This window comes from Musca autumnalis, unplaced genomic scaffold (genome assembly GCF_047663935.1).
Source record: "Musca autumnalis isolate F117 unplaced genomic scaffold, ASM4766393v1 scaffold_1, whole genome shotgun sequence".
Taxonomy (NCBI): domain Eukaryota; kingdom Metazoa; phylum Arthropoda; class Insecta; order Diptera; family Muscidae; genus Musca; species Musca autumnalis.
The window spans coordinates 3,948,338-3,960,469 of record NW_027411644.1 but is presented as its reverse complement, the minus strand read 5'-3'; the positions used below and the strand labels follow the sequence as shown (position 1 = coordinate 3,960,469).

At 35.3% G+C, this 12,132-nt stretch overlaps 1 protein-coding gene and 1 long non-coding RNA gene across 3 annotated transcripts; both read right to left on the bottom strand.

Moving 5' to 3' along the window:
* Positions 1-299: 299 nt before the first annotated feature.
* Positions 300-4,394, bottom strand: LOC141389150 (protein sarah-like). Of its 2 annotated transcripts, none has more exons than XM_073960220.1 (2): positions 4,231-4,394; positions 300-1,952 (listed from the first exon to the last, which is right to left on the bottom strand). In XM_073960220.1, exon 2 carries the CDS (start codon positions 1,945-1,947, stop codon positions 1,198-1,200), a length of 750 nt encoding a protein of 249 aa, XP_073816321.1. In that variant the 5' UTR covers positions 1,948-1,952; positions 4,231-4,394; the 3' UTR covers positions 300-1,197. The 2 variants fall into 2 exon arrangements, with proteins under 2 accessions (XP_073816321.1, XP_073816328.1); XM_073960227.1 differs by having other exon boundaries at positions 4,149-4,326.
* A 3,304-nt stretch (positions 4,395-7,698) lies between these two features.
* LOC141389596 (uncharacterized) lies at positions 7,699-9,477 on the bottom strand. The gene is made up of 3 exons (XR_012409116.1): positions 8,251-9,477; positions 8,089-8,181; positions 7,699-7,966 (listed from the first exon to the last, which is right to left on the bottom strand). It is a non-coding gene; the product is annotated as an uncharacterized lncRNA (long non-coding RNA).
* Between the last annotated feature and the right edge of the window lie 2,655 nt (positions 9,478-12,132).

The following is a 12,132-nucleotide window of genomic DNA, read 5'->3' as shown; positions in this document are numbered from 1 at the left end:
CGATAACAATTTTTCCTTTATGTTATCGAAGAAAATAATAAAAAAAATAGTAGATTCTTCCAGGTTCTGGAACAGAGCATATAATATTAAAAATAAAATGAAAATAACAATGTTATTGTTAATACGAATTCAATATTAACAACATTTACTGATCCGATTATCAAAGAGAAATATGCAAAGTGCATAGTTATTCCAAAATGTGGATAAATGACGCAATCTTAGCTAAATCCAATACAATACTTGCTTCACATAATTTTAAATTTTTACATCTTTTTATTTGAGAAAAAATCAACAATGTATTTAATACTTCTTGAATCAGAGCCTTTATTAATTCGTTCATATGTTAATCATTATACATACATAGGTATATAATTTTCATTTCTTTTAATAATTTAAAATCTTATAACAATAATGCAAACTCAGAATTAATTGCAAATTATTGGCTAAATCCCAAAGGAAATCGAAGACAATTCTTTGGATAGTTCATAGAGTTCAATTCTGGATTTTGTTTTTGTTTTGTTTTTTTTTTAATAATAATTCTAATTTACCTTCAGATTCCTTTGGAAAGCACATAATATTTAGTATACTTCTGTGCTGTATTTTCTTTTTGTGTCTATGTGTGAATTTGTACAATAAAAATTACTAACTAAATAACTTAAACTATACACGAACCATTATGAGCTCTTGTTGTTTTTGTTTTGGTTTTAATATCAATATCTACATCGAAACAAAAGGATCACAATTAGTAATCAAGAGTGTTCATGTTATTTCTTTTTTTTAATATGAGAGTATTAACAAAATCCAACAAAAATCTAGTGGTAAAATAAGTCGATTCGTAATGATTGATTTTTGAAAATGCTCAAAGGTTTTGATATTGTATATATTTTTATAATTTTGAAACAATTTGTGTACAGCTTCAGTTTTAAAACAAACAACTGCCTTATACAAACGTACATTCCTTCCACTCAACTCCATTGCATGCCCTGAGAACTAAAACACTATTCAATACTTGGTGACACCATCCAGTTACTCAAAGTATGTCGAATAGTGTTCACATTCTGAGGACATGTAGAAATTAGCTTCTTTTGAAAAAGAAAATGTTTTTTTACGAAGCTAAGGAAATCCATGCCTCTCTCTCTCCCTTGTCCTTTGTCATTCAAATCCAAACAATCCAATCATACGTACAATTGATACTGCTTACGCCCTTTCTGGACGTTTAGTTTGAACAATTGGTAACTTTGGACGCACGGCGCTCTCAACATTGGTTTCCGGCAACTTAGCAGTGTGAACAACTATTGCAGGTTGGTCTTCGCTTTGTGGATGGAGTTCATGGGATTCGCCGGGCGTGAGACTGGCCAAAGCCGCCAAGAGATCATGGTTTACTAATGGTTCATTTTCTTCTCTGGGTTCCCAGCCAGCTGGTGGGGAAGCTGGAGGAGATATTAGGAACTGTTTAACTGGAGCTGGTGGCTGTAGATTTTTATTTGACACGGGTGTTACCGGTTGGGCGAAATAACATGTAATAACTGTTTTTTTATTGAACTCATACTGGTGCAGTTTAATACGAGCATTTGCCGCAGCAACGGCATTGTCATAATTAACGCGCAAACGCCTGAAACTGCGCAACCATTGAAATGTCGCAGAATCGCAAAATGAACGGAATAGGCCCTCCATTTCCTGCTTCAGTTGAGGATTAGAAAATACTTCTGAATGTATGTTGGTAACAATTATTGATGTTGGCAAATCATCGAATGAGTCGGGATCTACTTCCGGTTCGCTATTACTGTCGACTTCTCCATCGGGTAAGGTGGGATGCTGGCTGGGTAGGCCATCAGTTGGATTGATGAATACATCCTGATCTGGAGACAATTTATCAATGCTGGTCGAACCGCTGCTATTATGGCTCGATTTTAATTTGCAGTTATTCTTTGGTGGTGTTGATGTCATTTTGCCTAAAAGTGAAAAAATGTTGTTACTAAGGGTACGACATTAAGTGAGTGTCGTTGGTCATCATAGAACAAAAGTTTTGGCTTAAGACGGGTTTACACGCGCATTCCCGATGTTTTTCAAATTTTTACCACAGTTAGGTCTCGTTGCCCTGATCACAAAAATATATATATCGTCTAGATGTAGTCCATACTTCCCGAGATATAGGCCTTTAAAGCTCCAAAAATATGTAGCCGAAGGCCTGCTAATTAGAGAAAAATAACTATATAAAATAAAGTTTTGTTTCCATTCCCTAGATTTGCACTTGTCCATAGGTGAAAGTCTTAAGTCCCCGGCCGAAGGCCGGCTATTTAGAAAAAAATTTAATTTAAAAGAAAATTTTGTGCCCGTTCCCGAGACTTGTACCAGTCCATAGCAGAAAGTCTTAAATCCCCGGCCGATGGCCGGCTAAATAGAGAAACATTTATAATTTAAAATAAATTTTTGTTCCCGCTACCTAGATTTGCCCCTGTCCATAGGAGAAAGTTTTAAAACCCCGGCCGAAGGCCGGCTATTGCAAAAGAAAATTATAATTTAAAAGAAAATTTGGAACTTTAATGGCCTATATCTCGGGAAGTATGGACTACATCTAGACGATATATATATTTTTGTGATCAGGGCAACGAGACCTACCTGTGGTAAAAAAAAAAGAATCGGGTGTGCGCTCGTATTCCCGTCTTATTCCAAAGTTTCGTTCGCAAACAAAACAACTCGGCGAAACATAGCCAAAGTATATTAAACCAAATATATCGGCTGACTTCCGAATCGTATCAATACATTGCATTTTTTTGATTTCGTCAAAATATTTCAGTTGCACACAAATGAATAGCTTTGCAGTAGTTTAAGTATAACGGCCTTACGAAACACTGTCAGGGCAAGTTGTGCTTATTTCCACGGGTTCAGGTGAACAAAAAATCTTATTTTGGGAACCGAGGTTTTCTATAAAATCCTCCAAAAAGTCGAAAATGGCCCATTATTGGCGTTTTTTAAATGTATCCCATGTTATGGCTTTCAACGGAACTCCTTTCCTTTGCCGTCCCAACGCAGAAAATTATGAAAAAATTACCACAAATAGTGCTTTTTATCCCGATTCCAACCATGTATTGTTTTTGTTGCGGAAATGTATACTTCCCGAGTTATGGGCCTCCAAAGATCCACAAAGGCCCTAACCTATGAAAAATTACCGCAGATAGTGCTTTTTATTCCGATTCCAATGATGTATTGCTTTTGTTTCGGAAGTGTATACTTCCCGAGATATAGGCCTCAAATTAGATATTTTTCCCTTAATAGCCGGCCTTCGGCCGGGATTTAGGACTTTATCCTATGGACCGGTGCAAATCTCGGGAACGAAAACAAATTTTTCTTTTAAATTTAATATTTTTCTAGGCCTATATCTCGGGAAGTATGCATACCCTTCAGCAAGATAGTACATGGTTGAAATCAGTATAAACATCACTATTTGTGGTAATTTTTTAATAATTTTCTGCGGGCATTTTATACTAGGGCTTTTGAGGAACTTTGGAGGCCCATATCTCGGGAAGTACACATTTCAGTGTAAAAAGTACTATCTGTGGTAATAATTTTCTGCGGTGGTTTGCCAACATTTTAGACTAGGGCCGTTGTGGAACTTTGGAGGCCTATATCTCGGGAAGTATACATTTCCGCAACAAAAGCATTACATGTTTGGAATCGGGATAAAAAGCACTATCTGTGGTAATTTTCCGTTAATTGTATGCGGTGTTTTGCCAACATTTTATACTAGGGCGTTTGTGGAACTTTGGAGGCCCATATCTCGGGAAGCATACATTTCCGTAACAAAAGCAATACATGGTTGGAATCATAATTATCTGAGGTGGGTCGGTAAAGGAAAGATAAGCCGCGGTACCCCCTAATATATTCTCTGCCCTCAAAATCACAGATGACAGACAAATCATCTTTGTGAATTCCTCACACATGATTTACGTACATACGTCAATACACGAAATAGGGGAACCATCCATCACCAATACATTAGCACGACTTGAAAAATTAAATTCTTCTAAAAGATATTGTAAAACAAACGATAGACGTCATGGAAATTGTTTCTGTTTTCAATTTGTTAGAAGGACAACGAAATACACAATACACAGGACAGGATAAGTTGGTTGTCTTCTCGAACTTACATAAATCGTGTGATGTAGGAACAAATAAATGCGCGACAAACACAAATATTTCACAATACAAACAGAATAATGTTTTACTTACAGCCGTACGAACAACGGGATATGCGAAAATTTAATTTCCTTGAATTCTCAATTACCAATAATAAATACAAACAAAAACAAAACACTTCGATCTGTGAATCGAGAAATACACTGAACACACCACGATAGGGATTTAAAAATCTAGTTCGTTCAGGGACCCATGCATAAATCGACAAATTCACTGAACATACCGTCGGTAGAGATTTATAAATTGAGTTATTTTCTGTGCATGGTACAATTACAAAGGTAGATGCCTCAGCCCAGCCGATCGAATCTAAAACGTCAAAAAACTAGAGCTCTGTTCCAGAACTAAAAAGTTTTTGGCTTAACTTTAGTTTAGTAAAAACTCTCTGATTTTTCTGAATTTTTTTCCAGAGTTAGATATTGTTGCGCTGATTACGGAAATGAATAATTTTCTTGGGGGACGGAGCCGGTTACCCGGTTATTGGACCCGAAAGTCCGGGTACAAAACCCGGGTTAGACCCGGCTCTACTAATCCGATTGCTACAAAATGGGTATCATTGGAAATACCTTTCTAACAAGCGAATTCCTAGTTTTTTGACGTTTTAGATTCGATCAGCTGGGCTAAGGCATCTACCTTTGTAATTGTACCATGATTAGAACGCAGAATAACTGAATCATGTGGTTTTTGTTTTGATGTTTCATGGGAATTTGTTTATGATTTCGTGACATTTTAATTCGATCAGCTGGCCTGACGCATCTACCTTAATAATTGTGCCATGCTTTTACTATTGAAAAAGTACGGGAACGGTGCTCATGTGTATGTGTATCGTATGGTCTGTTCCCATGGCGGAATAAGAAGGTGTTACATCGATAACAATAATCGGTTAATTTACCACACCAAACGTCAAAATATCGCATTACTGTGAATTGCTTGTTTACCTTTTATATGTAATTTTATTCACAATAATGCATTTTGACAACTAATGTGATAATCAGCTGTTTAGCCGTTGTACCTGTATTATTGTGCCATGGTCTGTTCCAGTACTGCAAGAATCTACTAATGTTTACTATTTTTTCGATAACATAAAGGAAAAAGTATTATCGTAGTAAAATGTAGTAGCTTCTTGCAGGTTCTGAAACAGAGCAGTAATTTGCTCTGTTCCAGAACCTGCAAGAAGCTACTACTTTTTACTACGATAACATTTTTTCCTTTATGTTATCGAAAAAAATAGTGAAAATTATTAAGCTAGGTACACATTGCCATTTTTGAATGACAGCTTTGCTCAAATAATCGGTTGCTTGCCAGTGTGACCGTTCATTTTTGTCATTCATCATGCAACCACAAAAAAATTTGTGGTTGTTGGACAGTCAGGTGTTGGTTGTATGATGGTATGATAGTGTGAACCCAAAACGTCATTCAAGGAATAAATTTGCCGTGTAAATATCAAATAAAAATGAATAATTCGCGTATTTTTATTAAATTTAGAGAATTCCTATTGGAATTTGCTATAATATCACGGTCATAACAAAAGAAATTTGACGATACAGTGAATGGAGTGAATGGGATAACAAGGAAAAAAGCAAATGGGCAAATGGGCAAATGGGCAAATGGTTCTGTGGACGACGACAAAACAAAAAGGAAAAAATGAATTTGTGCATTGTGCTGTTGGAAAAATATAAAAATCTCCCGGAGTTTGAATTGTATGTGTGCGGTACTAATAGATGTGGAAATAGCTATACATCTCGAAAGACGAGATGGTTCTGTGGATGACGACAAAGCAAATAGAAACAAATTCGTGTATTGTGCCAATGGAAAAATGTGCTCAATATCTTCCAGTGTCTAAATTGATTGTGCTATACTAATAAATGTGCTGTATTAATAAATAAATGCTTGTAGTTTTGCAAATTCATTATTGCTGTGTTCCAGAACCTGCAAGAAGATACTATTTTTTACTACGATAACATTTTTGCCTTTATGTTATCGGGAAAAATAGTAAAAATTAGTAGATTCTTGCAGTTCTGGAACAAAACACATATGTGTATTTTTCATATTAATGGGAAGTCATGGGTCGCTGAGAAGGGCTTTTGATGTACAACATTTCCAAGTGAATAGAAAATAGCCATATATTTACTAATATACATTTTATTGTTTTTTTTTTATTTATTTGTGTGCGCCCATATTTATTGAGCAAATATTTGGTCTGTTCCAGTACTGCAAGAATCTACTAATTTTTACTATTTTTCCCGATAACATAAAGGAAAAAATGTTATCGTAGTAAAAAATAGTAGCTTCTTGCAGGTTCTGGAACAGAGCATTTATAATTTGACTGACGGCTTGGCATCCAACATGAATGATAGTGTGGCCGCTCCGCAAAACCCATCACAACTGTAGCAATCGATATTTTCGAAAAATCGTCAGTCAAAACTGACAATGTGTACGACACTTTAAGTGGGGTTCAGACGATCAGTTTTGACTGACAGCTTTTGGTCAAATATCGATTGCTTCAGTTTTGTTGTGCTGTTCGTAGCGGCCAAACAGTCATTCACGTTGGATGACAAACCAACAGTCAAGTTGAAAAATTACTGTGTTCACATAGCTATAACAACTTTTATTAATAAATATGGATGACAAAAAGATTGGATGTTCATTTTTGATCATTTCGCTTTTAGAGGAAGAAAAAGTGACAGGAAGAGGGAAATGGGTAAAAAAATGGATAGCCTCCCGAAAACAATATTAACATGTGAATATTTTAAAAGAAATTCGAGATTCTGAGCCAAACGCTGTCCACTCCAGCTCCAGAAGATTCAGATTGCTTTATTTTTTTCTGTTTTCAATTCCCTTCTGTACGATGAGCGGGTTACGTTTATTTTCTTCTTGACGTCGTCAATAGAACAATTCTTCTTGTATTTCTTCATAACATTTAGTAGTTCTCCATATGCTTTTGCTTTAATGTCGCGCATCATATATTCTGGACTGGTTATGTCCCAGAGGAATCTTTGCATTTCGTAGCAACATAAAAATTCCTTTAAAAATTCATTTTCGTTGTCCATGTTTGTCGTTTAGTTTGCAATTTTTTGCTTGGCCGATATTAAAATGAAGGAAAAGATTTTTGTCTGCTATTTTTATCTCTTATTTGCAATAATAATCAATCAAATTAATAAAAACACACGACTTTTTTAACTTTTATTTGATATTTACTCTGCTAATTTATTCCTTGACTGACGTTGTTTCGTTCACACGGTCAAACAAACAAACTACCAACAGCTGACTGTCCAACATCCACAAAAAATTTTGTGGTTGCCTGATGACTGACAAAAATGAACGACCACACTGGCAAGCAACCGATTATTTGAGCAAAGCTGTCAGTCAAAACTGATCGTCTGAACCCCACTTTAGATTCTTGCAGTACTGGAACAAACCAAATGTATCATCCAAGAATGTCACCTAAGGAGAAACAAGTCTGTTAGAATTGATGGATATAACTTTATCTATGATCACTCACCTGTTGGAGTTGCCATATTCATAAAAAATACCATCCGTTACACGAAAATCGTTGTTAACGACGTGGGAATTAATACTTGTCTTACGCAAATAGACATAACACGCAATGGTTCGCTGAAAAAATTTGTGCTGGGTTCCATATATATCCCCTGCAATTATCCGACAATGCAACTGGAGTCAGACCTAGAATCGATTCTGCGAATCTGTTCGAACTATGATGGTTTTATTCTCGGTGGGGATCTGAATTCAAGGAGTCCGTCCTGGGGAGATTCTACGGAAAATTTAAATGGAAAAACTTTAAATACTTGGCTGCAAAACAATATTCTGGATGTAAAACGCATATGTGACACCTCTCCATCTTACCCGAATGGTCCATCATATTTAGACCATTACCTTATCAGTACAACGTTGGTCAACAGTTTGATTTCTAACTTCCAAATTTCATCACTGCCATCTTTTTCGGACCATTTCCCTTTGAAGTTAGTCCTGAAATTGGAGTGTTCTGAAATAATCCTAAATACACCGAAAACATTTATTTCCTACAAAGATACGAACTGGGACAATTTCCGGAGAGACTTTGAATCCTCCATCCATGACATTATGCCACCGTTAAACATAAACCTGGAGAATGAAGAAATCGACGCCTTAATTAATAACTTTAACACACGTTTTAATGCAGTTCATGATGCTCACTCCCAGAAGATAACTGTTAATAACGGAAAGTTCCCTCTGTCTGAAAGATCAAAAAGATTGTATAAGATAAAACATCAATGGCAAAAGGAACTAAAAAAAATATTTCACCGAACTGGAAACAGACTCAGTCGTGAGTATAAGATTATTTCAAAACAAATAAGTCTACTAAAAATAATTATTAAGGAATCAATAAGATTGGAAGAAGCACAATTGTTTAATTCTCGTCTACAGAATATAAAACCTGGCCCCTCTGCCTTTAAAGAAATCCGTCAATTCAGTGGCGGGAAAAAATCTCCATTTTGTCAATATATTAATGTCGACAATAATATTGTCTCCAATTCCTCTGAAATAGCCAATCATTTTCATCAATATTACTCTACTGTCTTTCGGGAATCTGTTCCTGTCTCACCTGTTGATGATCTTCACTCAAGAATAATGTCATTTGCTTCTACGTTACCACCTCGCATATACACTTTTGGAAATGATTTCACTTCTACTTCCAACGCAGATGATTACCACTTCACAAATACAGAAAAAATAAAATCTATTATTTTGAAAATCAACAACAAAAAGTCATCTGGTGTTGATGGAATCTCCAATTACATATTAAGGAAGTTTCCGGATGCGGCCCTCCGTTTCCTATCATGTATTTTCAACAACTCAATCAACAATGGTTATTTCCCGGAAATGTGGAAGTTAGCAAAAATAATTCCGATCAAGAAAAAGACGAATAGTGAAACTATTTCTGATTATCGTCCTATTTCACTCTTATCAAACATTGGCAAAACTTTGGAGCACATCCTCAAAGAAAAAATTGAAAATGAATTCATAATCAATCCCATTTCAAGTTTTCAATTTGGATTCCAACAGAAACATTCCACAATACACGCTCTTCTCAAGTTCCAAAATGATATAGTCAAAAATTTGAGAATACAAAATTGTACTGTGGCCATATCACTTGACATTGAAAAGGCCTTTGATTCTGTATGTCATAAAGGTATAATATACAAATTGATAAGTCTGGGCATTGATCCATTCCTGATCAAAATAATTCAGAACTATCTATCAGACAGAAAGTTTTTCGTCCAAATAAACAATGAGATATCCCAACATGGTTCGGTGAATAGCGGAGTTCCTCAAGGAAGCGTGTTGGCACCATTCTTATTCAACATTTTTCTAAATGATTTTCCACATATCACAAACCACTCAAAAGCAATTCTCTATGCAGATGATTGCTTAATCTATGCGCATAGTATTTCGCCTGAACAAGCGCTACATTATGCATCAGAACATCTGCATAATATAAACCAGTACTACAAATCTTGGGACATTAGAATCAATGCAGGAAAGTCACAAGCGATTTGTATAAGAAACGCTTCAGGGAAATGCCCAAGGTATGTGGTTCCGCAGAGCAAACGACTTCGAACTGCATTGGAAGGAATTGAAATCCCATTTGAAACAAGCATTAAGTATCTTGGAATAAGATTTGATAAGCTTGACAAATTCAACACTCATGCCCGTGAAACGCTGCAAAAAGCCAAGAAGTTAACTGGATCTTTTTCGTATTTATTTAATAATAAGTACTTGCCACAAGAGACCAAACTGCTTCTCTATAAAGTTGCCATACGTCCGGTGCTAATGTATGGTTTTCCAATTTGGTTTTCAATATCACCGACTGTAGCCAAAGAAATTGAAGTCTTCGAGCGAAAAATTTTAAGGAAATGCGTCAGGAAAAAATATGAAAATCCGACCAAAATGTATTCCAACACCTTCATATACGACAAATCTGGTGTACATCCCTTCTGCCTGTATGCTCTTCACCACCAAAAGCTCTTCATCGACAAACTCTCCACTCACGAAAACATTCTTTTGAATGAAATTTACAATGAAGAAAAACATACTTCATGGTCTACAGAGGCTTACCTGTCACCAGTGGGTATCATCAATGAATCCATCGAAGCCGCTCAAGATAACACTTTACCTCAGTTTTATATAAAGTCATTGCTGGGATCTCATAGAGGCTAAAAAAAAAAAAATAGTGAAATAATTGATTACTTAATTCTAAGAAGTTATTTTATAATACTACAATTAACTTTAAAGTTATTGTTGGCTGCTTGTTTGCACACTCGGTTTATATATAGTCTGTTCCCGAACTGCAAGAATCTACTAATTTTTACCATTTTTTCCGATAACATAAAGGAAAAAATGTTATCGTAGTAAAAAATAGTAGCTTCTTGCAGGTTCTGGAACAGAGCAATAATGTAACTTGAACAAGTGCAATATTTATTATTTTTTATGTATTTAACTTTTTTTATTCCGGCAATATTTTAAAAACACAGTTGTTTTATTTATCTGCTGTTCTTACTTTGTGATATTCACAATTCGAAAAAAAAAACAAATGAGCAATTGTAATTTCATTTATTTAGTTTACAATTCACTTTAAGTGGGGTTCAGACGATCAGTTTTGACTGACAGCTTTGCTCAAATAATCGGTTGCCAGTGTGGTCGTTCATTTTTGTCAGTCATCAGGCAACCACAAAATTTTTTGTGGATGTTGGACAGTCAGCTGTTGGCTGTTTGTTTGTTTGACCGTGTGAACGAAACAACGTCAGTCAAGGAATAAATTAGCAGAGTAAATATCAAATAAAAGTTAAAAAAGTCGTGTGTTTTTATTAATTTGATTGATTATTATTGCAAATAAGAGATAAAAATAGCTGATAAAAATCTTTTCCTTCATTTTAATATCGGACAAGCAAAAAATTGCAAACAAAACGACAAACATGGACAACGAAAATGAATTTTTAAAGGAATTTTTATGTTGCTACGAAATGCAAAGATGCCTCTGGGACATAACCAGTCCAGAATATATGATGCGCGACATCAAAACAAAAACATATGGAGAACTACTAAATGTTATGAAGAAATACAAGAAGGATTGTTCTATTGACGACGCCAAGAAGAAAATAAACGTAATCCGCTCATCGTACTGAAGGGAATTGAAAAAAAATAAAGCAATCTGAATCTTCTGGAGCTGGAGTGGACAGCGTTTGGCTCAGAATCTCAAATTTCTTTTAAAATACTCACATGTGAATATTGTTTTCGGGAGGCTATTCATTTTTTTTACCCATTTTCTTCTTCTTGTCACTTTATTTTCTTCCTCTAAAAGCGAAATGATCAAAAATGCACATCCAATCTTTTTGTCATCCATATTTATTAATAAAATTTGTTATTTATATGATTTTATAGCTATGTGAACACAGTAATTTTTCAACTTGACTGTTGGTTTGTCATCCAACTTGAATGACTGTTTGGCCGCTACGAACAGCACAACAAAACTGAAGCAATCGATATTTGACCAAAAGCTGTCAGTCAAAACTGATCGTCTGAACCCCACTTTATGTATCTATTCGTAATACGCACGCTCTGTTTGACAGTTCTGTTAGTACAGAGATTCTGTTTTGTTGTTTTGTTTTGTTATTTAGTTCTAAGATGTTTATTTATTTTGGCAAACGTCCATTGCTTTGTCTGTCATCGGTTAAGCAAGCTTATGCCAAGTTTACACTAGCGCTCCAAAATCCACTGGATTTCACGAAATCCTGAAATACACCCCGGTGTTTACACTTATTTTTTGTTGATTTCAAACATATCACAATGATCAAGGTAGATGCATATGCGCAGCTGATCGAACATAGATTTTCAAAACAAGTTGTTGTAAATTGAATTAATCATCAAAAATATACGACA

Bases quoted from the DNA above. Each gene is read 5' to 3' on its own strand.
- LOC141389150 (XM_073960220.1), bottom strand. From the start codon at position 1,947: ATGACATCAACACCACCAAAGAATAACTGCAAATTAAAATCGAGCCAT.